This window comes from Typopeltis vanoorti, chromosome 11, assembly GCF_054136105.1.
Source record: "Typopeltis vanoorti isolate ZY-2024b chromosome 11, IOZ_Tvanoo_1.0, whole genome shotgun sequence".
Taxonomy (NCBI): Eukaryota; Metazoa; Arthropoda; class Arachnida; order Uropygi; family Thelyphonidae; genus Typopeltis; species Typopeltis vanoorti.
Window position 1 is genome coordinate 23,294,875 of NC_143559.1, and position 17,626 is coordinate 23,312,500.

The 17,626-nt window shown below is 35.5% G+C and overlaps 1 protein-coding gene across 2 annotated transcripts in view; it reads left to right on the forward strand.

The window, feature by feature from the left end:
* Positions 1–17,626, forward strand: part of LOC150101368 (uncharacterized) — a 151,602-nt gene that overhangs the window by 123,912 nt on the left and 10,064 nt on the right. For both annotated transcript variants that reach the window (XM_090400866.1, XM_090400867.1), the window contains exons 5-6: positions 9,581–9,688; positions 12,581–12,664. In XM_090400866.1, coding sequence (XP_090256992.1) covers positions 9,581–9,688; positions 12,581–12,664 — 192 coding nt within the window. The remainder of the gene's footprint in view (positions 1–9,580; positions 9,689–12,580; positions 12,665–17,626) is intronic.

The window sequence follows — 17,626 nt, forward strand, 5'->3', positions numbered from 1 at the left end:
TTTTTAAATGAAGCATTCTGCTTGATATATGCTTGCACTTATTCTTTATATCTTTATTAGCACCTCCTTTAGCTGTTCTTTCATCTTTTTTTCCTCTACTGCGCTATACATCAATATGCAGATACCAATTTGCTTTATTCCTTTACCTTAAATGCTTATCTTTAAAAATGCACAACTTTATGTTACACTTTTCGGATTCTTGAATTAATTAGTCTTCTTTTTGTGTCAGCGATCTTAAATTCAAGGTAGCAATTCTTAATACTTTGTCTTCTTTAAGGAGTACTTCTTAAAAAGTTCTTTTGTCTTTTAACCGTAGACAAATTTATTACAGCGACATTAATGTTACAACTTTGATTAAATGATTTGATGGAATATCACGTTATTTGACGTTGACATCGCTGTCATTAGTTTGGATGTGTAATACCCAGAATTAATTATTTCGTTACCTGGGAACACATCTCTTTTGAGGGTTTATTTTTTTCCCTGCCAGAAAAAAATAAACCCTCAAAAGTTTTCGTCTTATAGTGTACAGTAAGAGAAAGTAGCAAATTCGGACCTGATGTTTCTGCCTTGTGTACTGCGTACACATGATGGAATACAGTTTCATTCGCCTATGTTCCAATAAAATCCAAGCCAACTTACTGAAGACAGCTGTCATCAATAAGTTCGCGTGGTTCTGTTTGCAGCGCAATCAGAGCATACGAACGACTCGCAGCACATTCATCCAACGAAAGGGATACAGACGAATATTTTACAAGCAATTAAAGATGCTAAAGCTACTTTTCAATAAAAACAACACTATGATAGTAAAGGATTCAAGGGTTCGATGCAGTTCAAATTGATAATATGCAAAATCTTATTGCTAAGAGTGAAGATGATGATATTCTGTACTGTTTCCCACCAATGAGATTTGATGCCACTGAAGCAGCTCGTAGAAGGCTGTGATGACCGCTGCGGACCTAGAACAGAAAGAGATAGTAATCATGGTTATGTTGGTATATTTCCTTTGTTCTTGTCGATGCGTTTAAAGTTTATAATACAAAGAAGAAGACACAAAAATGTGCGGTTTTGTTTCCAATAGTCATTGCCGAACAGAATAATAGACAAAAATTCATTATGATGACCATCTGATTTAAGTTCTTAATGGGATGTTTAAATAGGAAATTAAATGGAAAACCAAAACAATCGGAATCAAGGGATGAAAAGAAGAACCAAGATGAGAAAAACATGCTGACTGCGTAAATAAAAATTAAGAAAGGCGAATCAAGTCTAAAATATGATGATAAAGAAAAAAATTAAATAAATCCACTAGACAGAAGGAAGATTACCGTTCACTACAGAAAATGAAGTTGATGAAATGAAACTAATAACGCTTATAGTCTACTCCGCAAGCAGAAGTCGGAAAAATGTCTGCAATTCCAATTCCAGATGTACTACCTAAGTTTCACTTCGTGAGTTTCAATGGGATGCTTAAATACCAATTGGTTCCTAAATAAACCGCAGTTCAGAATAAACTGTACGCAAAATATGAATTCGATATCTTCAAGTAAAATTTTATCAAATTTACTTATGTGGGTTTACTGATGTGTGATGTCGACACACATACATACGTGTGTGTGTGTGTGCGCGCGCGCGCGTGCGTGTGCACCACTTATCCTAACAACTGTAGTAAAAACCAGCCCCCCCCACAAAAAAAAAAAACAGTAGATCCAAGGTCTACCGATTTTCAGTGTTAGTTTTCTCCAAGTCCTATAGTAACCTCTGGTTTTTACTAATTAAACTACTTTTGATCAACACTGTTTAGGGATTTCTAAGTTTGTTTTGAAATTCGGTTTTTGTTCTTATAAGTTGGAGGAGGGCTGCGATTTATTCTCAGATAGCTTTCGCTATCAATACAAAAAGTTTCTAGTAACAGTATTCGGAGTATTGCATTTCATTATATTGCTTATTAAATAATGAGACATGTTTAATAAACAATTTAATAACGTGGATGAAGATTAAAAACCACCGGACCTTTTTATAATTCACTGCATTCAGTTACACTTTTTTGAAATCTCTGGGGTTTTTTTAATTACATTACGAAGGGAGGGGTGACTTTCTGTTGCCGATAACAGTTTATATGTGTAATGTTGTGGGTGATCTCGATGATAACAGTTAATTAGCAACTTTTCTAACTTTTATTCCCGTTTTATTCCTGTTGAATTAGTCGAGTTCTCAGACAACCAGCGGTCATTGTGTTGTTCCGCTATTTATCGAGCATGTGGTAAACAAGGCAAATCAATTAACGTTTAGAATGTACGCAATTCACGAACAAGTTATACGAGACGCATTTACCGAAATCGGCATACGTGCCCTTCTAAACTACGCAGCTCGAAAATGCAAGCATGAGCTCTCGCACAACACACTATTCCTTGCAGGTACAGTTCCAGTCACTTTGTATCGTAATAACGATTGAGAAAGGTTAAACGGAGTATCTCTGTATTCTTCTTTGACCTAAAATTTTTAAATGATGTCAAGAAAATCGAGGATATTATTTAGAGAAGTTCGGCTAAGAGTGTAGTGCGATTGCATCGTGTGTTATCGATGAGAATCGGTTAGATGCAATCCGATTAATGCATCTAACAGAAACATAGACCAGCTATATTTACTGAGTTGTTTTGCATTTTCGTTCCTTTTATACTTAGCATCTGAGAATCATCTAAATACTTTTGCCATTCGGACAAAAACGTGTCCATCAAAACAAGCATAGCTTTCTGCAAATTAGAAATTAGCCGGCATAATGTTTATATATTTGCTTTCATGGATACATTCTTAGCAATAGTTTAGCAACGAAAATCTAAATTTTATCACTGAAATAGTGAAACAATTCGACAAATTTCAACAGAAAATCCTTAAGATTAAATTTCATCAAAGGCATTATTAATGTCTTTGCGAATCGTTTTGCTAAATAAATACTAAGAATGAAATTTCATTAGCCATAATGGATTTAAGGAAAGCAATATACTCGTATAATTTCGATACATCCTGACCCTTTGTGCCCCTGCAGACTGTCCGATCGAAACTGATTTTGTTTGATAATTTTTGTGAGGACTGAAATAACAAATTTCAGTACAATCTTATACAATGCATCTAAAAATAAAAAAAAAATACATGTTTTGTCAAGATAGATTTAGGCCCACCGTCTGGTTTAAACCTATGTGGTGGTAAGTTCCATTTACTATTAAAGGCAGGACGATTTTTTTCGTCCGAATGGCAAAAGTATCGAGATGATTCCCAGATGCTAGTATAAAAGGAACGAAAATGCAAAACAACCCAGTAAATATAGTTGGTCTGTGCTTCTCTTAGATACATTAATCGGATTGCATATCTTGCTTTGTCTGTTGTAGGAATTCTGAATATTAAAGAAAAAAACAAACTGTTCCACATCTATTTTTTAAATTTGACCCATTACATTATGGGGAAAAAAAACCCATAAAACTCAAAAATGGTAAACCGAAAAGAACATTTAGCAATTTATATTTAAAAAAAAAAAAAAAAATGCAGAATGTACATACTCGCCGTGGATTTCTGTATTCCGTAAATGTATCAGATTGAGAGCGAACTACTTGAAAGGAAAATGCATGCTATAGCTTAAATCTTCAGTCGAATCGTTATTAAATCGAAACAGACCAATGTTAGATATGATGTCAACGATGTGAACATTATGCAGAAAATTTCGCTAACATCATATTTGGTTATGCAGCATTTTAAAGTTTAATTAAAATCGAATTAACTGAAGACGTCTTTGTAGATATAAATGGCAGTAAGAAATAGTCCGTTATCTCATTAATGATTAAATACGTCAGCTTAATTAAGGTAATGTATCGTTGGAAACACGATCAATTCATATAATCAGCTACTAAAATCATCTGAACGAATGTCTTAATTATGAAAGAATTTAAGTTAATTAAATTAGTAATTCTCTCACAACAAGAACACGAAAGCCGATAAGTATACTACAGATGCGCTGCTTATGATTTAATTAGATTACAGAAATCTTCGTGGAAAGCTTCCACTTTTTTTTTAATTTAAAATACCACCTGATAATCCAATTAAAAAAAAAAACTATCATTGCTGAGAAAATGTATTTACCCTATCTTTCTTGCCTGTCTATTTGTCTAGCATACTGGAAAGAACTGGAGGGAATAAAAAAATAAAAGGAAGAAATCTAATAACATTTTATACAGATATTATATTGTCTGCCAAGAGAGAAGCGCGTTGCAAAAATTGATAGAGCAAATAAAAAATATGACCTTACATTAAATTCCAAAAACCTTAAATAATGATAGTAAGCAGATAAAAATATAGCCCAAAGTTAAAAATCAAAGTAGAAACTAAATTATAGAACATGTCGAATGATACATTTATTTAGAACATTTAATTACAGATGACGGATAATGAAGAGAGAGAGATTAGGAGAAGAACAGATGTTACAAAATCAAGGCCGTTAACAGAGTGAAAAACATACCAGCTTTTCTCTATGAAACGTGGACAACAAACAAGGAAAACAGAAGAATGATTGATGTTTATGAAATGTGGACGTACAGAAGAGCATTGAAGCATTCAAGGGTCCGAAAAAAGATAAATGAAGTTGGAACTGAAGTTGGAAGAGAAATAAAATGGAACTAATAAATAACAACAAGCATGGTTCAAGGACTGGCTGGGATTGAACCCAGCAAAGAGCAAGAGTAGCCCAAGAAAAATATAAATAGAGAGCAGTAATAGCCAACCTCTGGATGGAGATACGCGGATACAATAGGACAGCATTTGTGATCTCGCATTCAAACTGTTTATTCGGTGTTGTAAATTTGATGTATTATATGACAGTTCAGTTATTGTTTATCGCGTTGCTACAATATGAATATGTCTTGTAGTTTGACTTCAAGTTTATCTGCTTTTTTTTTTCAACTGGTGTGCTTTTTCATATAATATCTGTATATGTCTGCCTATAGAACTTTGTGTGGGAATGTTTCTCCCAGAAACTCAGTTTTTTCATCCCGCACAGAAGAAGATAACACAAACAACATAAACTAGTCTAAGTTTTAGATGCTTCGGCCTTAATTCCAAAACAACAACACTGATAGGGCCGTTACTTTTTTTGTTTTAAGTGAATTTCCACCTGCGAAATATTTTAATATTATCGCACACCATAACCGTACTTGAATTAAGGTTCTGCTAATCGGGACACCCTTCTACAGAGACTAAACATGGAACTTTTTAGCCATTTCATGCCTCCATCAAGCAGGACGATGGTCACACAATGGGACTTACACCCACCTTTGCTGGATGGAGATTAAATATGTTATCCACTCCGCAAACAAGTCGAACAAAATTTAAGCTGTATTTAAATGGCAAGCGCAATAATGTGTGTTTCCTCCCCCCCTTTTTTTTTAATTTTATGTATAATTTTTTTAAACTCTTACCCTAATTACAAAAATCTCCAAAATGTCGGATCACTTTATTCCAGAGAGTTGTTATAACAAACTCAGTACCATACATAGCTATGTTCACAAAAGATGACAATTGTTATAAACAACCTTTTCTTAAGCGATCTTAATGTATAAAGAAAAGTTTGTATTTCTTATTGTACTTTTAAGATTGTAAAAAAATAAACAAATACATTCCTGATTTATAAGATTCTAATATATGAGAGTGGTCTGAAAGGTTCTCGGCCCAGACCATAGATGGCAACACTATCGGCAAGATTTTTTTGCAAAGTTGGTACATATGTCATGAGCATCCATCTGAAATTGCAAGTCATTCAATCAAGTAGTTTGTTTTATACAGCTGTCTGTATCCCTTGAAATAGATAAAATTGAGTATGGTGCGGTTATAAAACTCTTTGGTAAAAGAAGGTTTATCACCAAACGAAAATCATTCGAAGTTCATAAAAGAGTATGGGCACTCTTCTCCTTCGTTTTCGACAATTAAGAAATGGGCTGACGAGTTTAAACGTGGCCGTACCAGCCTTGAAGATGATCCATGTGAAGGACGTCCAAAAAGTGTAACAACACCAGAAATCATTGATCAGTGCACGATATGGTATTGGATGACCGGCGAATCAAAATGCGTGAAATTGCTGGGACTATAGGCATTTCAAAAGATCGTGTAGGATATATTTTGCATGAAGAATTGCAAACGAAAATGCTTTGAGCAAGATGGGTGCCACGCTGATCAAAAACGCACTCGCATGAAAATCTCTGAACAGTGCTTGGAGCGTTTTAACAAGAATAAAAAATTTTGTGCGTCGATTTATTACTATGGATGAGACTTGGATTCACTATTATACACCAGAATCCAAACCGCAGTCAAAACAGTGGACAGAAGCGATTATTCAGCACCAAAGAAGACAAGGTCATGACATCGGTGTTTTGGGATGCTAAAGGCATTTTGTTTATTAATTATCTTGAAAAGGGTAAAACAATAACCGGGGAATATTATTCCGATCTTTTAACCAGACTAAACGAAAAATTCGTGAGAAAAGACCGGGTTTGCAGAAGAAAAAATCATCTTTCATCTCTACAATGCACATGCCCGCAAAGGTATTTTGGCAAGGGGAAAATTAAGGGATCTGCACTATGAATTGTTGGAACATCCACCCTATTCCCTAGATTTGGCTCCCTCTCACTTCTATCTCTTCCCAAAATTAAAAATCTTCCATGCTGGTCAGAGTTTTTCTTCGAATCAGGAGGCGATTGCAGCTGTAGAGGGGTATTTTGCATATCTTACTGAGAACCACTACAGGGACGGGATAATGGCGCTGGCGCATCGCTGGAATAAATGTATTAGTCTTAAGGAAGATTATGTTGAAAAATAAAAATAATTTTGAAATTATAAATTCGGTTTTTCATTGTTAGGCCGAGAACTTTTCAGACCACCCACGTACATATGTGATGATTTTTTTTTATCTAACAACAGTAACCGTTCTAACATAAGTGTTAGGACACAATAACTTTCTAATAATCCCAAAGTCTTGTCGTATATTATTATTTCTATTATTGTGGATTGTTTCTTAATACGCTGATTATTATAACAACTTTGTTCTTTAAAAGGATATTTTTAGTCACACAATAAATAAAAATCAACAAACATCTACGGCAAACTCCTTGAATGGTAATCTTCGAACTATTTTCCAATCGGAAAAGAGCGTTGACTTGCAAAACCAAGTATCTAATTCGTTCATTTTCTTTTATTTTTTGAGTAAGTATTATTCCATAAAAAAAAATCTTGTAATCCAGATCTGCAGTTTGATTCTGCGAAGGTCTTAAAACATGAAAATATCATTTTTTTTGTTATGAGTACAAAATGTTCTTCTTAAACATATATAATGCTATGTATTGTCACCTCACTATCCGCAAAAAAAATTGGACTTTCTCTTCCATTCCGGAAGGTACTTTGCTAAACAAATTCTTTAATTATACAAGTTCAGGATGGTGGCCTAGCATTCATGTGGTGTTTCGGGAATGGTCCAAAAACTTCTATGAATTTTCTCTAGGAGGAGCTGTAAATCTATGGCATTTGTAATATTATGCCACTTATGGTAAAGTAGCAGAAGGGTTAGATAATTCGCATAAAAAAAAACAGTAAAATCCTATGGTTGTTTACAAAGTACTGAACAGGCGATGATAGGTTTACAACGTTTTGTAAGAGAGATTCACATAAAAAAAATAATAATAATAAAATTAAAACTCATCATTCTGTATGTTACATTTCTTGCAGTAATTCACCCCACCTGATGTCCCAAGTATCAACCAAATCGAAAATAAGGAATATTTAAAGTACTAATTATAAATCTTAAACTACACGTTTCATAAATGGGATCTAAGTTAGGTAGTTTAGATAGACTATACGCAACGTGAATATTTTGGAATTAAAAAATCCTAAAGTCGGTGATGTCCACTTGAGTATTACGGCAACAGCATCAATATGCTTCCTTGAAAGCAAAAAATATTGTAGCAGATATTAATAGTATTGATATAAAATGCCAATATTAAAAAAATAATAATAATCTTGGACAGCACATCCAGAGGTTGTTCGATTATTGCTGTTATTATAACTTCTCGAAAGGTAAAAAAAAGGAAAGTAAAAAAAAAGTAAAAAAGGTTCTAAATCGTATTTATTATCAGGACTGTTATTTACATGGTACACTGCTTGAAAAGAAGTCAACGGATACCCCACATGGGCAAGGTGCATCGTATCATGTAATGGGTCACGTGTTTGTAGCCGGTATAAACTGGAGGAATATGATGCTCCCAAGTCACTGCAACTGTGTCCGAACGAAATGGGAGCTGAAAGACAAAATCTATCAGTTCCCTTCAAGAAGGGAGCTGATAGATTTTGAAAGAGGCATTGTGATGAGATGCTATGTTGCAGGCTTATCTGTTCTACAAATTGTATCATCTCAGGTCAACCGTCAGTGATACCATCTCATTATGATATCACTGACATTATGATTGACAAGCGCAGGGAGTCAACCGCAAGTGCTATCCGCAGTGGACGACACACCACACTCATCGCCACGCTCACCCCCACTGACCCTACGGTCAGTGGGGTGAGCGTGGCGATGAGTGTGGTGTGTCATCCATTACTATGAAGGATAATAACTATAAATCGCTATTCGTCATCCGACTCGTTGAATGATGCGGAGTTCCGGGCATTGACTGGAACACGAATCTGCACAAAAACATTCAGAACCGAGGCTCACAACATGGGTTTCCATAGTAGGACTGCAATATGCAAGCTCCACATTACCCAACTTGCAGCGTCGCCTTCAGTGGGATAAAGAGTGTGTGCAGTTAGACGTAGAAGATTGGAAAACTGTATTATGGAACGATGATTCACGCTACGCTCTCTACCGAGCAGATGAATGGTGTATGTGTGGCGGCTGTCTGGTGAACTTCTACCAGAGTGAGTAACCCAACTATTAAATTTGGAGGTGGCGGTGTGATGGTATGATTCTGTTTTTCCTGGTTTGGCTTCGGGCCTCTGTTTTTGGTGCCACGAACATTGAACTCCGGGCGGTATCTGAACATTCTGGACAATGTAATGCTTCCTACTTTGTGGGTTTCTACGGAAATGACCATTGTCTCTTTCAGCAAGAAATCACCGTGTCATAAGCCCCTGCTGCACTTGAATGGCCTCCACAGAGTCCTGATCTCAATCCTACTGATCATTTGTGGGATGAACTGGAGCGTCAGTTGAAGTCAATGGACGTCAGTCCCACAACAGTCGAGGACCTCATCACATGCCCATAGGAAGAATGGTGCAAAATTCCCATTGATCGCTATCGCACGCTTATGGAAAGTAAGCCCCGTAGAATTGCTGCAGTCATCGCGGCGAAGGAAGGTCCTACATCTTATTAAGGTGAGCGTCATGGCTGCTTATGCCTCACACTATGATCCGTTGACTTCTTTCCAAGACGTGTATATTTATTTGTGGATAAGTGTGAATAAAAATTAAAGGGTAACAATTTCAACTGTAAATTGCATTTATGTGTATCAGGTCTGTCGTTTATATTTACATGGTATATTTCCATTTACAGGTAGATAAGTTTGAATCCGAAAAGGCTGATCTTACTCGCGACCTGTCGGATCTGACTTCAAGGCTCGTGGAGGCCCGTCTTGCTATTTCCGAGTTGGAAGACGAAAATGTAATTCTACTGATCTCTTTTTGCAGAACTTAGAATAAAATAATGAAACGATCAAAATACTCTGCATGTCTACACAAGCAATGTGTGCGGTAGTGAAAATTGTTACAATTTTTATAACGATGCAACTATGCGAAATACGCACCTAATACTTAATCAAATATCCATGATATTAAACAATTGTAGGATAGCAATAGTTAGTACCTTTACCGATCTCAACTCTAATTTAGGTAATTTAAATGAGATCATATGAATAAAATAAGTTGACAGATTACCAAACGGCATAACAATAGATGATAAAATGTCCATAAAAATCCAAGTACCTTAAAAGTTATCTCTTTAATAGCCATTAAAGGAAACATATAACAAATAATGCTTTATGTACGATCTGACGATAAGCTTCGAAACTGTCAACTTTATGGTTTTTAAGTTATTTATAAATGTGTAGGTGAAGCAACGTCAGAATTCTGTTCTCTTTGTCCTAATGGATTTTTAGAGAAACTTTTGCATCAAGACTGTGATCTCTAATAATAAGTTAGCTAGTCCAAAAAAGCTCAGTGCCAAGAAAGCCGGAGAGGTTTGAAAATGAAATGCTAGAAAAGAGTAAAAAATGTATTTGCCTCAATCATTTTCAAAATCCCATAACTAAATATACACACATACTTGGAGATTACTATATTTAGAGTAACTGCCTAATATTATGCTGCACCTTGACCTTCTCACTCATTTCGCAAGATGACGGAAGAGTAGTCTTGCAGAAATGCTAAGAATGGTGACAAGGCAAACATCTCCATTATGAGACAGTCGAAGGAAGAGGGCGGTGGAATTAACGTACTTGACTGCTCGTTCTATTTCACCCCCATAAATCTACAATGAGATTCGGAAGTAGCCAATCAGCATCTCAATTAAGCAACAGAAGAAGTTTCTCGTACATGTTTCTGGAGCCAATTCTCCGTAATGGGAGACTTAATTCAGGCGCATCGTCTTGCTGGAGTCATCACAGGACGAGTAAACAACAGGCGACTGGATAATCAAGCGTGCTTGCTCTGAGAAAATAAACGCACGTACACAAGAGGTGCACATACCAGTGCCGGTTCCCCCGTGTTCTGTTTGTCCTCCATCTGCATGGTAAAACTGGAATAACCTTGCACAGGCGACCTTTTTAAAAAAATTGTCATGAACGGTGTGTGTTCCATTATTCACAGAAGAGATGGCAAAGTCATCTGTTTTTATCAGTTGGCGTATACGCATGTTATTTGGATCATTAAGTCGTGTCTATGCGACTGGGTTACAGGAAAATTCATCGAAAAGGGAATTCATCGAATGGACAATTCATCGAAAGACAATTCGTCGAAAATGCAATTCATCGAAAACAATTCACCGAAAATTTTAAATTTTCGATAATGTTATGGTAAAAGTAATCCATTTAGAACAAAAATCGAACCATGCAGACAGCTTCTTGTACCAACAACTTCTACACTATCATTTAAGTCAGAGAGTTATTGCAATACATAATTTGGACACATTATTTCTTTGTCGCCCCGAATATAGCTGAACTGAAAACTGGAACAACCGTTCGACATTTTCTTGTAAAAGTTTCAAACAGCGAATCTGAGTAAAATTCATCCCACAATAATTGCTGTATTGAAGTCGCATATTACTACTAGCAATAATAATAATAATAATAATGAAGCTCGCATAGTTCAGTCGGTAAAAACGAAGCCGTTTAGTAGAAAGACCAGGGTAGTTGGATCCCATTTAGCATAATTTTCATCAGTCCTGCTCTACTAAAGGCAAATTAGCAGGCATAATATAGATACTGCTGGGCTTTTTTTCCGGAAACAGGCAAATCAGTCCCATGAACAGACATGAAACAGTTATCGGACAAGAAAGACAATAAGAAACCATATTGTTCTGTAATTTTTCCCTATTAAAGTAGCACTGCTATCTCACTCTGCACGGTTCAGTTTTTGTTCTAAATGGATCAATTTTCTCATAACATTTTCGAAAATTTAGAATTCTCGGTGAATTGTTTTTTCGATGAATTGCATTTGCGACGAATTGTCGTTCGATGAATTGTTCATTCGATGAACTCTCCGGATACCATGCGACTGTGCTACCTTCCTTTGTCTCCAACAGCAAATAATGTATATTATGTATATTATTATTATTACGGCTATTTTGCCTGCTTCAGTTTAGGAGTTTTATGTTGTGAAGCTTCCAAACCTCGGAGATTATGTAGGGCCTGTGTACGTTGATAGAGTTCGCGTCACATTTTATGGCTATTGTTTCCGATATTCTTAGCATTGTTTCATTGTCTTGTCTGTCTACTATGATGGCCTTGTTGATCTGCGGGGTATGTTGCGGGGAAAATAATGTATTATAGTCAATGCGTTTCGCCGATTTTTTTTTTTTTTCCTGTGGATCATTTTCAGTTATTTGCTGAATATATTTACGAACATTCAGCTGCATGGTCTTTGCACGATGTTTGTTTACTCATTCCAAATAATTTCTGAACCATCCCCAATGTTTAAGAAAAAAAATCAACAGAAAATGTGTATATTTCTATCGTCACATATTCTAAAGTACTGTATAAGGCAACGTGCTGTCCGAGATTTGACCCCAATACAGACTGCACATCTGTAGTCTAATAATTGCACACAGAAAAGAGATTAAAGATTTCGAAAGAGGTACTAACGCGAAATTTGATTTTAAAAAAACCTCAGTGTATTCTGTCATCCTGTACACAAATTATATCATATCTGCAGTTGTCGAAGAATTCAAAATTATGTTTATTACTTAGGATGAGAGTACTAATGACTCTTGCTTTTGTGATTTTTGCTTATTTAAACTGAAAGAATTGCATTATAATAAATGCTACCTCCATTCTTGTAGGAACAATATCGTAATGACTGCAACATAGCAGTAAGACTGCTACAGTGCAAACCATCCAGCTTCATGTCTCATAAAGTCAGTTCGGTAAGTGTTCATTTTTATATAATTAATACTAACTATAATTAATTACACTGTCGAGAGATAATATTTCAAGAAGATGATGAATGAATGTCAAAATGTCATTAAAATTAATATAGTCGCATTTAGGAAAAAAAAAACAATTGTCCCTACAATATAAAAATGCAAACACTGTGTGTTTATACGCGAAGAAACGCAATATGCCGAAAACACACAAAAAAGAAGACAATTATGATCGAATAAAATGTATACATATATTTAAAGTGATTTTATTACTACTATTATTAGTAGTAATGGCTTCATGGCTCACCTTTCTTCCAAGGGAAGAAAGGTGAGCCATGAAGTGCAACAAGTGCTTGAAGGAATTATCATCCGACGGAAGTCATATAACCTGCAGGAAATGCCTTAGGAATCTTCACTTTACATGCTCTGGAATCTCAGAAACAACATGGCAACGCAAATCCAATGCCAAGCGAGAGGAATGGAAATGCCTACAATGCAGAGAGAACAAAGAAACGCCGCCACTCACGACGCAACTGATTACGCCGGAGGCAGAATCGGACGATGAACTGAACAGACAAAAAAATACCGGTGAGTCTTTGAGTTCGGTAAATTTATAACTAGAAAAAGGTTTAGAAAATATACAAGCCAGCTTGGTAGATCTTGTCCATGAACTATTTGATAAACAGAATAAACAAATAACCAAAAAAAAATTAGCGAATATGAAGAGTTTGTTAAATTTAATAATTCAAAAGTCGAAGAAGTCTTACAAACGGTAAAAGACATTAAAACCAGCATTAATGCACTAACTGACAGGCAGCACAAATTGATAAAAGACACATCGGAACTCCGTCAAGAATTTAATTCCCTGCAACAACAATACGAAGTTTTAAACCAACAACAACAACATAAAGAAGACCTTGTCATAAACGGTCTTCCAGAAAATGAATCCACAGAAAATCTCAGAGACGTAGTTTTAAAGTTAGGCCATGCAATTGACATCCCCCTCTACAGCATAATGATATTCAGACCATAAATCGGATTCCCAGGAAGAACAAAAAACAAGGCTTGCCACGACCCGCACCAGTAATAATCCGCCTGACAAGCAAGGCTACAAGAGACAATCTCATAAAAGCCAACAGAAATACGCCAATCTTTCTCCTTTCAATCAGAATCTTTTGAACCGAGCAAGAAAAGAAAAAACAGAAAAAAAGTATCAATTTTTATGGATCAAAGACGGCAAAATATTCTTGAGAAAGTCACAGACTTCAAAGTCTATACAAATAAAAAGCTCGGAAGATATAGATAGGTTGCAGAGTGAAACAAAAGACTCCAACTTAGTTCAATAAGATCTCAACACAACAAAAACGAATGCGAACCATGAGATAGATGTAATTACACCAGAATACATCAGTAATTGTACTTTCGAAGCGCTTGATGCATGGAAACAACACACAGTACAAGCGAGAGGTCACTCAATCTTGCATATTAACATCAGAAGCATCCGAAAACATTGGTTATTGTTACAGGCTTATCTGAGGAATTACACTGATATTATTGATATATTGATACTAAGAGAAGTATCCATAACGAATGACGAAGCGACTGCTGTCCAAATTCCAGGCTTCCAACAACATAGATCATGCTGCCAAACAAAAATAGGGAGTGGAATATTAATATTTATCAAACAAAAATTAATAGCAAAAGAAACGGCCTATTAGTTTGAGCATGCTGAAACCCTTTGCCTCGAAATCACTAATACCACCAATAGACAGCACCCCATAATACTAAATGCTATTTACAGGCCACCAAATCTAAACATGGTAAAATTCTTGCACGAACTCAATTGCTGGCTTTCACGCCAAGAAATATGCCCAACCGAATACCTAATGATAATTGGCGATATAAACATAAGTATTGCAAACGAAAACCAGAACAGCAAACATAAATATTGCAAACGAAAACCAGAACAGCAAACATAAATATTGCAAACGAAAACCAGAACACTGTATAATACCTAGACACGCTATCCATGTATAATTTAATACCAACAATAACATCATGTACTAGAGAAGAAATATTCGGAAATACTATCACTGCCTCCTGTCTAGATCATATAAACGTCCGAGCACCACCAAACAGTTACACTGCATCAGTCATAAAGTGCAAAGTAGCAGACCATTACTTCACCGCTCTAAACCTGCATACCAAGACAATATCAATGCAATGTCCCACAGAAGAAAAGTGACAAAAAACAATAATAGACGAAGAAATAGTCAGCCATGAAATAAGAAAAACAGACTGGGAACACCTGGCATCAGATTCAGCAGATATTTTATACAACAACATTAAACTCACACCGGAGGAAATATATAAGAAAGCTACAAAGAAACTCAGAATTCGTTCAAAAACAACACAAAATCCTTGGATAACACAAAACTTAATCATAGAAATACACAGAAAGGAAGCTTTATGGAAAGAATTAAAGCGATATCCAAATAACACAGCTTTTAAAACTGAATATAAGATAACAAGGAATCGTCTTACAACACAAATCAGAAATGCAAAAAGAAGCTACTACAGAGACAAAATAACCTCTGCACAAAACAACATGAAACAAACCTGGCATCTGAATCAATGAGATGCTAGATTGTGTTCCCAACACCACCGCCTCCGAAACCATAAAACACAGCTTCATGAAAGACGCAAAACCTATCCGACAACTAGCAAATGACTTTAACCAATACTTTGCAGACTCCATCACAGAAATATTCCCCCAATCACAAAACGTGACCCTCCGCTTGGACCACAATCAAAACAGACATTATGGTTCCCACCCATAAAAGAAGCAGAACTTCTCTCTGCAATACATCAAATCAAACCAAACAAAGGCCCAGGAATTGATGGTATAAGACCTAAAGATATAAAGCAACATGCAACTAGTTTAAGTTCTATCCTACTAAAATTAATAAATAAAATATTTAAAACAGGACAGATACCAAGTATGCTAAAGACCGCCATAATCACACCCATGTACAAACATGGAAAAAGAAATTTAATCAGTAATTACAGACCCATAGCAACATTACCAATTATCAATCAAATTATGGAGCGGATCATACTGAAGAAACTCACAGCATACATAGAGACCTTTCATATTATCCCCAAAACACAATATGGTTTTCAGAAAAATAAGGGAACAACATCTCTCTTGGAAGACTTCGCAGACGTAATTAATACCGCCTTAGACAAAAACAAAATTGCCTTTATTGATCTAACTAAAGCATTCGATACACTCACACATCAAACCTTGTTAGAAAAGTTGAGACATGTTGGAATAGACGGGCCTCTTCACTGGTGGTTTACAAACTACCTCCAAAATAGAAAGCATAGCACGCGTATCGGATCAAACCGAAGCAGAGAGCTACCAGTAACCTGTGGAGTACCACAGGGAGCTGTACTCTCCCCAACTCTATTCAACATTTACAAGCACGATATTAATCAGCTACCACTCAAAGGTAAGATATTCCAATACACAGATGATACAGCAATAATATCCATCCATAATAACGCAAGCATAGCCCAAACAAATATGCAATATGACATAAATCTGATCATAGACTGGCTCACGAAAAACTCCATATACCTAAACTCCGAAAAGACAAAATTGATGATATTCAGAAATCCACTGACGCGACCAGTTGATAACAAATATATAACCATCCAACATCTACTCTCCAACATAAAAAACACACAGAACAGCAAAACCACTACAATCACTCAGGTTGAAACAATACGATACCTTGGAATTTACTTCGATACAGATATGAACTGGAATAGCCACATAAACCATCTACACAACAAACTCCGAACAATAAGTGACAAACTCTACAGGTTAAAAGACATAGTTCCCATACACCTAAAAACACTAATATACAAAACACTATGCCAAAATATACTAAAATACACTATAACAACGTATGCTTTCTGTGCACCCTACAAATTAAATAGACTACAGTACAAAATGATAAAACTGATCTTTTGGGAACAAAGAGAAAATAACGACTTTATATATACTGCAATGTCAGAACACAAAATACTGACAGCAAAACATTTATGTCACTATGCAGTTTTGCTAAAACATTATTTCGATGCCAACTACAGGGCAGTCAGAAATACATACCGTATAACAAGACCTCAGACAACTAATTATATCACATATAAATACAATAATCACTACGGAAAGGCCACGCGAAACTTCTACATCCCAGACATGATAAACAAATTACCTTTTGAATACAGAAACCTTACAAACTAAAATAGCCTGAAAAGAGCTCTAAGGACATAGTATGAACAAGAAACACGCATCCAAAATACCATACAAACTTAATGAAACACAATATATTCGTTCAGGCTTCCAGTTCAGCGACGCATCAATACATTCCAGGTGTGTGTGTGTGTGTGCGTGCGCGCAAGTGAATTTATCAATCATAGATTTAGTAGCTTCCCAACACAGCAAAAAAAATAAATAAATAATAACCAACTGGTGTCATCCTCAGATAAGCTTACATATAAGCTTCGAGGATGAAAGCAGAGAAATTAGTTCTCATCCAAGATGTATCATATGTAACCAAATGCATGTAATGTTCGTATCACATGTAAACTAATGTATGTAATGTATCATATGTAATCAAATGTATATAATGTATGTAATAACTGTAACGAAAGTATGTAATATAGAGTGATTATATCAATTGATATTGTATATATAGAGTGTAAAATTGCAAAGAAATATATATATATATATATATATATATATATATATATATATATATATATATATATATATATATATATATTATTTTAAATGACTGATACCGAGAAATAACATGGTTTATTTAAAAAGATACTACTAGTTTACTAGTTTCGTTGAATGGATCAACATCTTCAGGTATCACAATCAAAGAA